Source organism: Gopherus evgoodei, chromosome 11, assembly GCF_007399415.2.
Source record: "Gopherus evgoodei ecotype Sinaloan lineage chromosome 11, rGopEvg1_v1.p, whole genome shotgun sequence".
In the NCBI taxonomy this organism is placed as follows: Eukaryota; Metazoa; Chordata; order Testudines; family Testudinidae; genus Gopherus; species Gopherus evgoodei.
Window position 1 is genome coordinate 40,347,755 of NC_044332.1, and position 15,844 is coordinate 40,363,598.

Consider the following 15,844-nt stretch of genomic DNA (forward strand, 5'->3'; position numbering starts at 1 on the left):
AAACAAAATATAACAAGTCTCACACATTAGGGGAAAAAAACACATGTCCCTTCCAAACATCCACCCAAGTGCATTAATTTTTGCTAATGTATAAATTAAGTCTTACATTGGTAAATAAGCAAATCTGCCATCATTTCCTTCTCTGGTACAGAATCTGTATTGAAGTTTTAGGTTGCTATTACATATGTTGTCCTCTCCACATCCTTCTTTTAAGAACTGCACCTATATAAAAGCCAAAAAATCAGTTTATTTTAGGACATACGACAATACTAAAATCTATGTTCAAAAAACAAAACACAGTTGCTGACATATGCTACAGTTAGTTCAGAGCCACAGACGCTTCATACACCCTTCTTTGTGCAGACATGGTCTTAGTCTGACTTCACCTTTTCAGCGGTAAGGAGATGGGGACACTATTGCTTTGCTGGAAATCTCTCTTGTTATTGCTAAGTGAAAGCATCATGTCATGTGGAAATACAAAATCTGGGTCAATTTGGGGCCCACTGTTTCAAAGTGATATGTGCCTCTCCTGCTCATTAGTTTAATGGGAGTTGAGCAAACACAGGTATGTCTCCTCAAGCTGGGGACTACATCCCTGGCTTGAAGTGTATACAAACCCCAAGTTCCAGGGACAATCGTTCCAGGGCACCCTGACCCTGCAAACGTTAATTGCATAGTGCTCATGTGATGTAGGACATGCATTCACAAGGATGAGACAACTCAATTAAATTTTCACACGTAACTAAGGCTAAATTTCAACCTGAGTCTTCTGGGGTGCAAAGTTAGTATATTAACCAGCTGTGCCATCTTCACTTCTACTTTAGGATGACTCAGGAGCATGTTTTAAATTTCTGCTACCACAAGTGATGAGAGCCCATATAATCACACAGCTGAGGTTATAAATTAACTGTATGTCATGTGCCTACTCACTCACTTCTCTTTGGTCATAGCTTAGTTCTTTACAGCCTTTAATTCAGTGACTTCTGATACAAGTGCATGTGCCGTGCGCGCACACGCACACACACACCTCTGAATTGGAGACTATACTGGAACTAATTACCTATGCAAATAACCCAACCTCTCCACTCTTCTGTCATAAAAACATTGTGTTTTGTTGGCCTAACAATCCACTTTGCATTATCTTCCAAAGATCTGTTCAAGAAGAGACTTACTTCTGAGTTCACTGTTTCTGGTTCGTTTGAATTTAGAATTGGAACAAGATCTGGAAGTGATCTTCCTTGTCTTCTCTTTGATGGTAAACTGGATTCTGAGCCGCTGATTTTAACGCCAACCGATACAGGAATTGGACGTAGTTTATCTTTGATATTTTCCTGTTAAACATTTGAAATAGCTTATTTAATATACAATGTAAAAAATCCCACTAGATTTGGTAACTGAGCAATATATATTCTCTTTTGTTTAGAGTGCAATCAAGATTCTTTCGCTATGTTTCTCAAGGGAAAAAAATTGAATGTATTCATTATATGCATTGACTTAAAGAACATTAACGCCAGACATGCTAGTAAGGGCCATCTGAACCCCAGGGCTCATTGGTTTACTAATGATGTCTCTCACAGGTAATGATCACTAGGAATAACATCTGGGAACACAAAGGTAAGCATCATATCTTTAATAACCATCCACTAGAGGAGGAAACAGTAGACATACATCCCCCCTTCCTATAGAGCAGTGGTTTTTAACCCTTTTTCATTTGCAGACCCCTAAAATATTTCAAATGGAAGTGCAGACCCCTTTGGAAATCTTAGGCATAGTATGCAGACTCCCAGGAATCCATGGACCACAGGTTGAAAACCACTGTTCTATTGTAATGGCAACCTTTCACAGACCCCTTACACAGTCTGCGGTTCACCAGGAGTCCACAGGTTGAAAACCATGGCTGTAAAGGATTCATTCAATTGTGGAAGGAAAAAGGAAGCAAAAATTGGCTTGCAACAGTGACACTTCCAAGGCTTTTGCTTGGTCACAGACTAGGCATTGAGTGCAAAGATCATTTTCCTGCCCCTCACACTCGGCCCCAGGGTAGTGTCCTCCAGGAAAATAAATTTATAACAAAAGTCCTCCATAACAATCCTTTTTCTGTCGATTAAGAACCACATTAAATGCCCAAGGCTATTTAGTTTTGTGGAATTCTGTGCCACTGCATATGTAAAGAATTCATGGTCCCCATAGATTTTTTTTTTCCTTTGCAAAATATAGATTCTGCTGGAGAGGCAATGCAGTTATGCCTTTCACTCACCAGGGGTGGCTGTGGCACCAGAAGAGACAGCAGCCAGCTGTTGGCTGAAAGGTTGATTCTTCACAGGAGGGCCAGGTGAGGAGACACAGGAGGGACAGAGGGGGGCACATGGGGCTGCTGGGGGATCACAGACTGGGGTTCAGAAGGCTAGTGGGAGAAACAGACTGGGGAGCTGGCTCAGGAGCCAGTGGAGTAACAGCATTGAGCCAGGGGCTGAATGGGAAGGGAGCTGCAGGGCCACATGGAGACAGGGAGAGGAGGAGCAGCAGGGGATGGGGGCAGATGTGCTTGACTGAATGGGAGAGGCTAGAGGTCAGCCAGGGTCTGCATGAGGGAGGCTCCCTAACTCTGTAACAAATCACTTCTCCCCAAATAAAACTTGTTCCATACTTCTCCCACCCACATACAACCCTCCAGGTTCACTCCCAGGTTCCTTCTCTCTTCTGTTACCCCTGACTCCCCTAAGTCTTTGCACTGCTTCTGAGGGGTGCAGGAAATATGTTACTGTATTGTACTTTAAATGAATTATTACTCAAAGTTATGTATGATATACTTAATAAGGAGTCTATTTGTCAAAAAGAGTTTCCTGAATTGTTTTGTTTTGTTTATAGTTACAGACATACTTGCTGACAAGTATTTTGAAATAAATTACTAAAATAATTGAAACTGGTGCGATTATATTGTGTTATTTTGACAAATATGCAGAATTTTAAAATATTGTGCACAGAATTTTTATTTTTTTGGTGCAGAATTCCCCTAGGAGTAGCCATTGTTCTTGTGTACAGGTCTTCCATGAGGGTCCTCAGTTTTTACTCTCTCTCCTTTGTTCTGAAAGCCTCAGACTGTTGCTCTTCAGGGAACACTACAAGGCTCATATGTTCTAATTCAGGCTTTTGGGGAGGTAGGAGATGGCATTTGTGAGAGAGTCAGGGTCAGTTTGAGCTTGATTTTGTTTCTTCTGTTTTTTTTGTTTGTTTGTTTTTTGTTTTTCTTCCCCCCTCGCATTTTGAAGAAAGAAGGTGGTGCTGGCTTTATTTTGTATGTCATACTCTAAGTTATGTCAAAAAGGTACTTGGTGCCCAGGATAGAAGTTTTTCTATTGGGTATAAATCAAAAATAAAATACTCTCCCATCACTTTACCTGCATCACAAGAGAAGTTTTCACACATCCTTTTCTATTCTGTCCTCCTAGAGTTATACTTCCAATCAACTGATCAGACAGATGCTTAAAAAACTGAACTCGAGATGGCAGGCCTAACCGCCTCCTGTCATTTTCTGCTTCAAAAGTATAGTTAAGTTCTAGATCAAAAATAGAAGGAAAATACAGAACTACATTAGGAAATATTATAGCACTAAGAATGCTAATTTATGAGTTGTAGGCTTGTCATATTAGCCAGGGGAACTACACACTGTATAGTACTGGGCTTATTAACTACTCTCCTTTGTTTGCAAAGCCATCTTTGGAGCATAACCTTAATTATCTGCCTGTTTTGGCCATTTCCCATTTGACAGCCAGCTTCCCTTTCCCTGTGCATGTCCAAAAGGAACTTTCACAATTAATAGGCTTTTTTGTTGTTGTTAAAGAAAAGTTTCCTGTTCAGTGTACCAACGTCCCCTATGTGCACACTGTTGTGACAATACAAATGGTAATTACAATGCACAGCCAGCAGAGGCAAGGCTGGAACACAAAACATTGTGAAGGCCCCACATAAACTCTCTCTTTTTCCCTGATGTGCCCCACAAGCACCTGACTGGATGAGACAACAGCATCCACTGTTAGGTATTTATATAGAGACTGTGGTATAAGCCAACCATGCAGGTCAGTGCCCTTCTAGCCACGTTTGGTTTTGGTAGATACAGACCCTGCTCAGTTTTAACCTGTACCCACGGACCTGAATTAATATTACAGGGCCTGGCCAAGCAGCAGATATGATAGACTCTAATTGTAAACATTTATGCTTAGGTATGTATAGTCACTGAAGTCAACAGGGCTTCTAATGAGCATAAAGTTACTCATGTGTTTGCAGGATCTGTGCCGTAGTCAGCATTAGAGTGCTGTACTCAAGCAGTTCCTTGGGACTTTGGCTGCTCGTCCCCAATAAACACACACTGGAGATGAGGAGTCAGGAGAAAAAATAATTTTTAAAGCCCTCTCGTGTAAGATTCCTCCCCCCCCCAAAAAAAACAAACAACCCCCACACCTTCCCATGGTACAACAACAGCAGTATCTTGGTCACATCAGAAAAAATAGAAAACATCTGAAATTGGTCTTAAACTTTTATAAGTTTATTGCACAGGCCTCCAAATCCTTACACACACACACACACACACACACACACACACACACACACACACACACACACACACACACACACACACACACACACACACACACACACACACGTGTAATCCTTACTCCAGTTGCTGCTTCCAAGGAACCAATCATGTGAGGAACACCTTTAGTAGTAAGTTTGTAGGAAAAGTCCCTCGACAAACAGCAATTACTACTTATCAAACAGGATTTTAAAATTTTATATTTTATGGAGTGACACTGGTGTGTGAATAGGCTTTACTGTTCCTCTCAGAGTGTTTGTTGGCATACACTACATGGCTTTGAACCAGCCAAAAATCTAGCTTTCACACAAGCAATTTAGTAATACAACTTAATTACATTTCTACAGAATGCTACACTTCTGTTAGCTCAGGCCACAGCTCTCAAGTGACAGCCAGTACTGGCAGCATGTACTGAATTACATTTTAGATCTGGCAGACACAGCGTGAGTGTGTTACATCATTTACATACCTGCCTCAGCAGATAACTTTTATTGACCACATCTTTGTTCTTCCAGAACATTAAACAGCCTTAAAAAACAAGCAAATAAAAAACTTTATGACAAGCAGATAAACATTCATAACTACTTACTTATTTTTGGATTGAAGTCCTTGGGGTTAGCAATATATTCAAAACATGCTTCAACATCCATGCTGTAAAGAGTCAAGAATTTAAAATTCATGTTAAAAGCCATGATCCAACAGATTGAAAGTTTGAATATTTCATTAAACAATACAGTCACCTCTCCGTTATCTTGGCTTTTATAATATGATTCATATTATATGAATTAACAGAACTGGCATTTTGCTTCTCAGTGAATGGTAAATTACAGAGCCAGAAGAAAAAAAAGTGCTTTTCTCTTTTACTCTTTCAGATACTTAAAAAAAAAAAAAAAAAAAAAAGCTTCAAGAAGTTTTTACAAAAGCAAATTGTTTTTCACATTTAAATAAATAAAAATCTTGTCTTTCCTGCATTTGCTGGAGAATCTCTTGGAGAACTAATTGGATTATGACACTACAGGAGACTGAAACCTGAGCCAGTGAGTGGACAGGAAATATTTAGTCTGACTGTTTAACATGAATGGGCTTGATTCTTTATTGGCTGCATCCAGTGTAGTCATTTACACTGGTGCCACAGCAGGATGTAAAACATATTTTATTTTTTATGTATTTAATGTCTGCTAATGGGTTTTTACTACGGAAGTCTTCTTCCACTTGGCAAATTCTAGCTATTAAATATCTAAAGTAGATAATTGCTTCTTGTGATTGTCACTATTTGTAGACCACCTTATAAAAAGCCAGTGCATGAGGAGAGAATAGCACCAAATTATGTTTATCAAGATCTGTTTTTCTATAAAACTAGACTGGTTTCTAATTTACTTTCTGATACATGGGAAGGTATTTCCAGTTTCAGCTTTTCTAATATAAAACACCCATGTGATACTTCCCTGTGGATGTAACTCACAAGTTACCACCAGTACACCCCAAGCCTTCTACCCTCTTACATTGGTCCTGCACCCTCAATATTTCATTAAGAGTAAGTATAGAAGAATCAAGCCTTTCTTTGTATTACTCAGATTGAAAGGATCTGTTCTTTTTATTCTGGTAGTTTGCATTTTTAGTTTGTTACAAAGAGTCAATGTTCATTGAAAAGTTATTTATTTTTGGTCTTTAAACTTCCATTTAGTGCCAATGATTAAAAGCCATCTCAGGCACTCTAAAATATGCATGTATGTTGAATTAAACAGATAGTGATAGATCACATGGGACCAATACACCTATACATGACCCACCAACCACTTCATTCTTGCACTGAAGTTATATTAAAAACTTTTTAAAATGTAAGTTTCTAAGGAAGAGTATCATCAAATTTAATTATTGCCCAACATGTCATCTTGAAGAAGTCTACTACTCCTATTTACCTAACCTTTGCCTTTTGGGATCTTGATTAAGATATCTGCCATACAACTAATAGGTTTTCCAGTCTGGATAAAGCTTTAAGAGTAACCGGCTCTAAATTATAAAAGTTACAGGACAGGGAATAAATGCACATAGATGGCAACCAATGGAAACCCATTCTCCTGTTCTTACTTTTCAGAAGCAAAGCTAGTTATTGGACACGAAGATCTGAATATGTTTCACATATATCAATCATACTGCATATGCCTCCCCAGCTCAGTGGGTCTGCATGCCCATCCCCATTACACTGAAAACATGGAGCACTCAATATGCCAAAGCTTACAACAAAATAAATATCCTACCAGATTCCACTAGGTTCCAAACAGGTCTGTCTGTTCAGGTCAATTTTGTCAGGAGATATCCTGATGGTTTTCTTAATGCTTATAACAGGCCGGGACCTTTTTTATTTTTTTGGGGTGGGTGGGGGAACAGGTGTGAGGAGAGGAGGGGAAAAAGAGGGGAAAAAAGTTACAATTAGAAAAATAAATGTGTTACTCTGAGTTTAACAGAAGCAGCAGACTCTTATACTTGCATTGATTTGCTGTGAAGATTCCCTACACCGCAGTACTATTCAAAGAAATGTTTTGAGTTTCAGAAAGGTTAGAAATAAAACTTACAGCATTTTGAAGAGACAAGGTGGGTGAGATAGTATCGTTTATTGGACCAACTTCCGTTGGTGAGAGAGAGAGAGAGGAAGGCTTTGGAGCTTAAAATAGAGCTCTTCTTCAGCATTTTGTAGAGAAGCTGAACAACCCTGAAAACCCACGAAGGTCAAGTGATTTGTATTAATGTTTTTTAAATCACTATGTTAATGCAATGTTACGGTTGTCATTCTACATGAACGAGAAGTCAGGAAATCCAATATGATGGTTCCCACAGCAATTGTAATTCAGACTCTGTGTGTATACAGTGGGTAGCAGAAGTCATTTAGATTAACATATATGTCAACTTTAACGTGCAGTGTGGATGGCTGAATTATGGCTGCTGAGACAAACATAATTTTTCACTTCCTGACTTTCATGCATGTAGGACTGCTGGCATAATACTGCATTACAGCTTTATTTTATTTTATGTTTTAAACACGAGAGGAGTGCATTTCTTTTATTTTTAAAAATAGGCTCGTTTACACAGATGAAGAGAATGGCTAACCCTGCTCCCACTGAAGTGACTGAGTTTTGCCATTAATGGTAGCAGAACAGGGGCAGTAGGTACATTTTTTTAATATTTAGAAGCTGAATGCAGCGATGCTTATTTCAGTGGAACTCTTTCACTGACTCACCCCTTTTACACCACACTAGATTTGTGTCCTCACCTCCTGTTTATATAAGGACTTAGATTGCCCTCATCAGCATAATACTGAGAGACACCAGGTCTTGTATGACATGACTATGTCCATCACACATGGGTTTTGCTCTCATCCTCTGCCAAGGGGGAGAATTGTGGATGCAGTCGAGTGTCTTGTTTTTTTACTTTTCTTGGTATTTTAGGGATTTTAATTATGTGCACGCTGCAATGCTTATATTAGAGAAGGCACAGTCAATGATGGGATAGTCCTTAGGTCCCGTGAGAGTCTGTTCCAGTCTCAGACCGACCCCAAGAAAGCTCTGTTCCCTGAACAGACAAGCTTTAGCCTTGTTGCAGAAAGCTCCACTGTGCCCAAGGAGCAGAGTTGTCAAACACAATCTTCATCCCGGGGCGATCTTTTAGATATCCTGAGCCTTGGCCATGAGTGCCTTGAAGATATGGACTGAGACCTCAAACTTGACTCAGACCTCAAAGTCCTACCCATGTTTCCCCTTCCTACTTAATGTTAGTGGTTCCATATGATGACAGGAATTACGTTAAGTGGCAAAATTAAATCTTTCTGCAGCCAAATCCTATCCCCAGTGCAAAGCCTGAGTAACCAGGCTATAGGCTTAGGAGATCAGCAAGGGATCAGATTCCTCATCCCCAAACTGTTCTGTGGCCACGAATGTAACTTGAGAGCTTCAGTACATCCTACGTCTACTGCACCCGCATCTGCAAGAGAGCCTGGGGGGAAGATTATAATTATTTGTATTATGATAGCACCTAGAGGCAGCATGGGGGTCCCACATTATGCTCAACATGGTACAGAGTAAAAGGTGGTCCCTGCCCCAATCAAGGGATGACAGGTAGGTCTGCAATAGCAGATCCACTGACCCTGTCGCTCACACAATATCTCCTTGCAGACTGGTGTTAAGGGAGCCCCATGGAGCAGAGCTCCACATGTCACAGGTTTAAGAGCTACCTACATGGGCTTTCTGAATTCAGCCCTTCACCCCGCAAACAGCAGAAATGCATAGATTCCTCAGTGTTAAGGCCTTACTTGGTCATGGTGGGCATGCATGCATGATTTTCCCAATAGCCACTATAATTATGCCACCTTACATGCATCATTCCAAGAGCTCATAATCTACAGTTTTCTTAAAAAATGCATAACAAAAGCTAAACATAAGGGATGTTAGGCTATCTTTCAGCCAGTTTTGTAGAAGAGTATGTCTACACTGTAGACTAAGCCCAGGTGTGCAAGACTCAGGCCTGTGGACTCAGTGTTTCCAAGTCCATGCTTGAGCATTCACACAACATTGTAAACCTGTGTTTAGTTGCTGGATCTGGTTCTCACAGCCATGTTAATAAGCGATAATATGCTAATATGTCTATACCGCTCCTCACCAACCTCTCACCCAGGTCTGTGGCTTGAGCAGCATCCACACTGTAAAATGACAGAGCTTAGGCCTTAGTCCCAGCGGGACTTGGGCTCTGACCCACCTCCCCCCACACCAGGATCCTAGGAGTGCTTGCTAATCCAAGTCAAACTGATGTGTGTGTGGATGGAAGGGTGGTTTGGACTCAAATCTTAGTCAGTGCCTGGACTGAGTGTACAGTGTAGACATACCCAAAAGAGACCAGACTGAAAAATACACACATATCGTCCGCACAATTTTCAACCTCTGGAGGAAAAAAAATGCATTACAAACCATTCATCTCTTCAAAGCAATTCATTAGAAAACCAATCTAGATTTAGTTAAAATACTATATACAGTACACACCTGTAAACAGAGACAGAATCTGAAAGTGACCCAACAGCAATATCAGGGTACGAGTTTCTATCAAGATCCATATTTCCAGTAATAGAATAACCAAAATATTGAACACTGGATTTTTTGCCATCAAGAATCTAAAAACAAACAGATTGTTGGGAATAAGACATTTAAGTAATTATCATTGCTTTATACTCCAAAAATCTAAGAAAACTGGAGGAGAAGTGGGGCATACAAATTCACATGTTCCTTTGCTCTGTTCTGTTTGTGCATAGGGTTTCCACCATTTGGGGAATCCAGCATGAGCAAAATATAACTGGCTGGTGAATAGAACATGCTCACTTGCACTCTTCCTTTTTGAACCTGTGTTCTCAGTTATGGAAAAGCAACAGATAACTTGCACTTTTCCAAAATGCCATGCCTCTGAAGAAGTGCTCCCTTCAGGTGGCACTTGCTCCCGTTCCAGACCTTAGGTCTGGCAGATGCAAGGAAAGTCTGAATTTGGCCCTTAAATATTATAGGCCAGATTGGCACAAAGCGTGCACTGCAATATGGCCACTGTGTGGAGTGCAAATTAACCCTAAAGTCACGGTAGCCAGCCAGGAAGATCGTACCAGTGTAGTAGGATCATTGGGTAGCTTAGATGTCCATCTCAGGGTTTTATGCTGCTTCTCATCACTGTAGTATCTAAGCACCATGATATATCCTCTACCATCACACCTCCCTGCTGCCGACACAAAGGATATGACTGGGTTTCCCTGTACCCTGGTGACTGTTGTGTGCCACAATGGCTTCCTGGGAATCCTCAGGCTCCTTTAAACACACAGCCAGTCCAGGATTGGGGGAAATCAGAAAAAGGAGCTAAAAGCCACTTTTGCGCAGACACCTCCTTGAGCTTTGCTGTAGCCGAGGATCTGGGCTTACATAAGGTGCACAGAGAAATGCCTATTGTGGAGGTTGCCCAGTATTATACACTTTTGTAGAACAAAACTTCTAAACTTCTTATGCTTATAATGCTCTGCAAGGCTGAGCACAGGTGGTAACGGATGTTTAATTACCTGTGCTGGCTTTGTATTTATTCCATTCTTGGATCCATGATATATGAACACCTTGCCAAAATCATCATATGGTGCCCCCACTGCAATATCTGTTGAAAAGGAATTAGAAGATTTAGCTAAATGTTATCCCGATGAATGGTTACAGTCATGATAAAGTAAGATGCTCTGAATCTAGTTTTAGAAAAAAAAATATATGGACATTCATCTTCCAAGGTCAATTTTCTCACCTGGGAATCCATCTTGATTAATATCACCAATATTTTCAACTGCAACACCAAACATAGAATCAGTGGTTCCACTGAGGCGAATTGGCTTTACCCCTTCCCATTTGCCTTGTTGGTTAATGTAGATGTACACAGCACCCCCAATTTCTCCATCTCGGTCAAAATACTGTGGGGCTCCAACAACAATATCTTGCCAACTTTAAATGAAACAAAGTACAGAAATTTTTAAAGAATTCTGAGAAATAAGTGAAAATTCCTGGCAAGTTAAAACCTACACGCTGAATACAATGTGAGTAAATTGGACACACAAAGAGGCAGCTGCTGAGCAAAGGTCACTAGAAAGCACATTAAATTGGTTCAACAGTGGAAAATTAACCTGGCAATTTTTATAAAAGAAATAAGTTGAGTTTGTGGCTTTTCCCTCTCTTTTCTGTGCTGTATAAAGAAGACCTAAAAGGATTTTTGCTTGAATGTGATTTTTTTTTTCTGCTTGGTTTCTTTTACATATTACCCATTCACGTTTCAGTCAACTTTTCATCTAGCTGGATTGCTCTAACAATGAGTAGAAAAGACGTCTAAAACTATTCAATAGTCACATCCCTTCAAATAAATTCGGAGACAGCACTCAGTGTACTTCTCTGAAAAGGAAGCCCAGACTTAGTATGCCCTATATTGCTAATGTGAAAATCAAGCAGAAAAAACAAGCAAACTGGAAAGCCTTCCCTATACATCCTAAAGTCGGGGGGAGTGGCACACAACTCCATTCCTCCACTTTTTACTTCATTTGCAAGTCATCTTTAGATACACTATACATACAATGCACTGCAGAAATACAAAACTAGGATTTAATAGCATGAGCTTAACAAGGGCCTTACCCATCATTGTTGAGGTCCACAACTGCAACATCATAGCCAAAAGAAGAGGCCAGCCCTTCTCCTTCAAATATATGCACAAGCGAGAGTGCTCTCGGAATCTGAGTATCTTTTTTCAGCAGAACTACAGCTCCACTGTGGTTGGCTCTTGGTGCACCTGATACAAAAGTTGTCTCTTCTTGGGAAACGATACCTTTACCAGTGTCCAAAGAGAAACCTAGAACAAAAGAAAACAAAAACCAATAGCTAGAGTTTTTTATTGTTAAATTTGAAAATAATATATATGCACTATATTAAAGTGGTGCGGGTAGCACTACTGAAATCAAGTTTAGCAAATATATTCACTACATGCTACCAATTTCATTTAGTTTTAAATCTACTATAACAATAAACACCTTATAAATGAAATAGTACACAAAAGTGTGAATACAGAATGATATGAAGCATATATCCATGTAATATGTGTAGAAAGAAAAGACCTTAAGTGAAAGTTTTTAATATTACATGTCTCTATCTCTACCATAACCATGTGTAGCATCTGTAAAACGTACAGATGATTGATCAACCAATCTGATACTCTATGGATGTGTTTTTGTATGCGTCTATAATGTGTGTGTAAATGCACACAAACACACCAACCATCTGTACATTTTACAGATGCTACACCTGGTTATGGTGGATATTTAAAAAAAAATGTAGAACTTAAAATCAATTTAATAAATCTAACCACTTTAATACTGCTTAAGTACTTAGCCTCTAACAGAATGAACACTTATGAATTTCATACAAATGATATTTTCAGTTATAAACATGCAAAACATTGTACAAGCACAGTATTTTATGTTAATGTTGGACAGTATTTGAGAATCTGCTGTATACAGTAGTGGTGAAATCAGCAGTAACATGCTAATTATGTCTATAAAGGACATTTTAAAAAGCATGCAGTCCTAAATATTCAGTTTAAATTCTAAAGTTAATACACCTCTACCTTGATATAACACAACCTGATATAACATAAATTTGGATACAACACGGTAAAGCAGCGCTCCGGGGGGTGGGGCTGTGCACTCCAGTGGATCAAAGCTTGTTCGATACAACGCGGTTTCACCTATAACGCGGTAAGATTTTTTTGGCTTCCAAGGACAGCGTTATGTCGGGGTAGAGGCGTATCGAATTAATTATTATTTTACATATTTTAACAGGATTTCTGCATACATATATTAGGATAATGCATGAATTTGTGCTATACATCCAAATATCAAAAGTCATACAAATTGTGAGGAAAAATCTAGGTTAGAAGAGAAGTAAATATCAAGCTCCCCTAGTCTCCTTTTCTTGGAATCCTTCACCACTGCCGTTCTGATTCTCAATTACAAAAATAAGACAGAGTTTCAGATAAGATTGGTAAGAAGGCTACAGTATATTCTGAGAGCTACTTAACAGATCAAGTCCTCTCCGAAGCCGCTTACTTTATAAACTACCCTGCATCTGAATCTCTGCTGTTACATGCTTTTTACTTGAATGCATTTGAAATGGGGGGAAAGTAAATAAATAAAAATTATGTCAAAGTCTGGATACACACACACACAAAAAGGTATGACCAAGATCATATATAATGTCACCTCAGGTAACAAACCTAGGTAGCTATTCATCATCACACCAGTGGACTTGTCCACCATTACATTGGGAGGCAATGTTTTGTATACAAACTGATCAGGATCAGTATCAGACACACTTGTCAAAAACAGAAGACCTGTGAACATATATGGGGGAGAAAGAGATCAAAGAAGAAAAATATGGTAGTCAGGCAGTAAAAATAACTGCACATCACATATAACCTAGGGCACAGCAACTGCCAATTAATGCCAGGCTGGCACTGCAGTACTTACCAATGAAAGAGGAAGTTAATTTGATTCCAAAGACGTGTCAAATCAAGCAAAGGAGCTTTTTAGAGTGACAAAGCCTCCAGGATGTAAATACATTAGCCTTGTTATGAAAATTTAATGCTGATGAACAGGAAGACAAAAATACTATTGTCATGCTTATTGCAGTCTTATTCTGTTCACAACAGCATGAAAGTTCCTCCATAACATCCCTAGTCCTGGCATTCCTGCCTCAATCCAAATGGACCATTTAGATCTTTAGAAATGCTGTGAATTCGTCTCTCTATCATCACTATTTATGGTCCCCAGCACCTACAAATTCTTGATCTGATTCCTGTTTAACTGCAACTGATGTTCTATTTCTTCTTATAACAAGTCTCATTCTCACTTTCATTTCTTCACTCTAAGTGGCTCTCTCCATGGCAATGCTCTCTCCCAGACGTGATGCTAAGAATGAATCGCTCTCTTTCCATCACCAGCTCTTCTGGCTTCATTTTACTAGCACTCCATTTTACTAACCCATTGCAAACGTAAAGAGTGCTGGTGTAGAAGTGTCACACAAATCAGCATTTGGAGCAAAAAGACACTTCTTTCTCTTGACACTATTCAGTTTTTCAAAGATCCCATTCAGCCTTTCTGGTTTGTAATAGCACCTCTCATTTGGCCTTTCTTCTTCATTGTTTGCATTAAGCAGGACAGTTTTCTTTAGCTTTTCATCATAAAAATCACACTACATTTTTATCAGTGTCAATCCATGCTAATGATTAAAGCCTTTAAAAATGTATCTGTAATTGCCATGTTGTATTTGAGATATTTAGGACGGCTATTAGCTATTGCAAACAAGCCTTAGGAGTTAAGGGACTGGTAGTTGGGTGCAATGTTTATGCTCTCAGCACACACACAATGCCGACTTAAACTGTTATTCTCAGAAACTCAGACTTTGCTACAGCTCCCAATTCTACATGTTGGTGGCCACGTGATCTAGGAGTATGAATCCACAGACAGTACTTACTGTTAGAGAGTGATTATAACCACATACTGAGAATTTCCAGGTCCTCATCACAGCTCTTAAATGTCTCATTACATTTGTAGCTCTTACAGGTACCTCAACGGAGTATCATTTTATACTTCACACTAGCCCGTAAATGTAGAGGAGGATGTGAATGACCAAATATGGGTTGCATTTTACAAGGGCATAAAATAATTGCTTTCTGCTTGTATTTTATGGTATTGCACATCATTTGGATAGTGAGTATTCAAGAAGTCTGAAGAGTTTTACCATCTGTGCTTAATCCTACCTAAATAACTGTTAGCTGGAACAGGAACTAGATTCTCAGCTCGGCGACTCTCACTACCAACTTCATAAGGCCCATCATCAAAGATATCCAAAGCATAAAACGTTTGATTCTTTTGCTCTGCACGAACCACCCCTGAAGGAATGAAATGGTAAAATAAAAATGGATGAATGACGAATGAATGAAGAGAGAAAAATAATAGATATATGGTTCCTGATTGACATTAGCAACATTATCCTTGTGATCATGTTTGGATTGGGAGGAAGAATAGCACACAGCCTGAAGTTATGTTTTAAAATCTCATGGTATTGTATACACATGGGTCTCATGATGCAGCAACTTTATGGTGCCATGCAATGATCTGGAAAATATGGTATACATTATTAAATTTGTCAACAAAAACATGAATAAACTGATCATCAACCCCCTTCACTCAGCATATCATTTCACTCTTTCAGCAAAGGCATTATAGAGAAAGCTTCTAGATCCACAAGATTTCAAAATACTGATAGTAATTTTACTATCAAATTATCACTAAATGAGCCAATAATATACATTGGGTAACATCTTTTTTTTAAAAGGGAAAAAGAGCTACATCTCACACCTCTACCTAATCAAAATGGGTGCTTCTCTTTAGTCAGGCATATTTTAACAGTTTGCCAAGTACAGACATGTTTTTCCATGATATGAAAGCATATTCATAAAACTGATGTACTGCCATAGCAATTAACATAAAGCAATCTCTGAACTCAATATGCTCTTTCAGCTTGTTCAAATTTTCTTGACAGAAACAGATATTTGGAAGATTAAGTCTTCACAAAAGTATACCTTGTGCCAGAGCTTAACTCAAATACTTTGCATGGTTCACAGGTGTGTGAAAGAACACTCTATAAGAGGAGTCAA

At 39.2% G+C, this 15,844-nt stretch overlaps 1 protein-coding gene across 2 annotated transcripts in view; it reads right to left on the reverse strand.

The window, feature by feature from the left end:
* ITGA6 (integrin subunit alpha 6) overlaps positions 1 to 15,844 on the reverse strand; it is a 60,387-nt gene that overhangs the window by 14,089 nt on the left and 30,454 nt on the right. For both annotated transcript variants that reach the window (XM_030580615.1, XM_030580614.1), the window contains exons 5-14: positions 14,945 to 15,076; positions 11,767 to 11,980; positions 10,895 to 11,088; positions 10,668 to 10,756; positions 9,619 to 9,746; positions 6,850 to 6,945; positions 5,181 to 5,242; positions 3,399 to 3,556; positions 1,173 to 1,331; positions 107 to 222 (exon numbers count right to left, since the gene is read on the reverse strand). In XM_030580615.1, the coding sequence (XP_030436475.1) occupies positions 107 to 222; positions 1,173 to 1,331; positions 3,399 to 3,556; positions 5,181 to 5,242; positions 6,850 to 6,945; positions 9,619 to 9,746; positions 10,668 to 10,756; positions 10,895 to 11,088; positions 11,767 to 11,980; positions 14,945 to 15,076 (1,348 nt within the window). The remainder of the gene's footprint in view (positions 1 to 106; positions 223 to 1,172; positions 1,332 to 3,398; positions 3,557 to 5,180; positions 5,243 to 6,849; positions 6,946 to 9,618; positions 9,747 to 10,667; positions 10,757 to 10,894; positions 11,089 to 11,766; positions 11,981 to 14,944; positions 15,077 to 15,844) is intronic.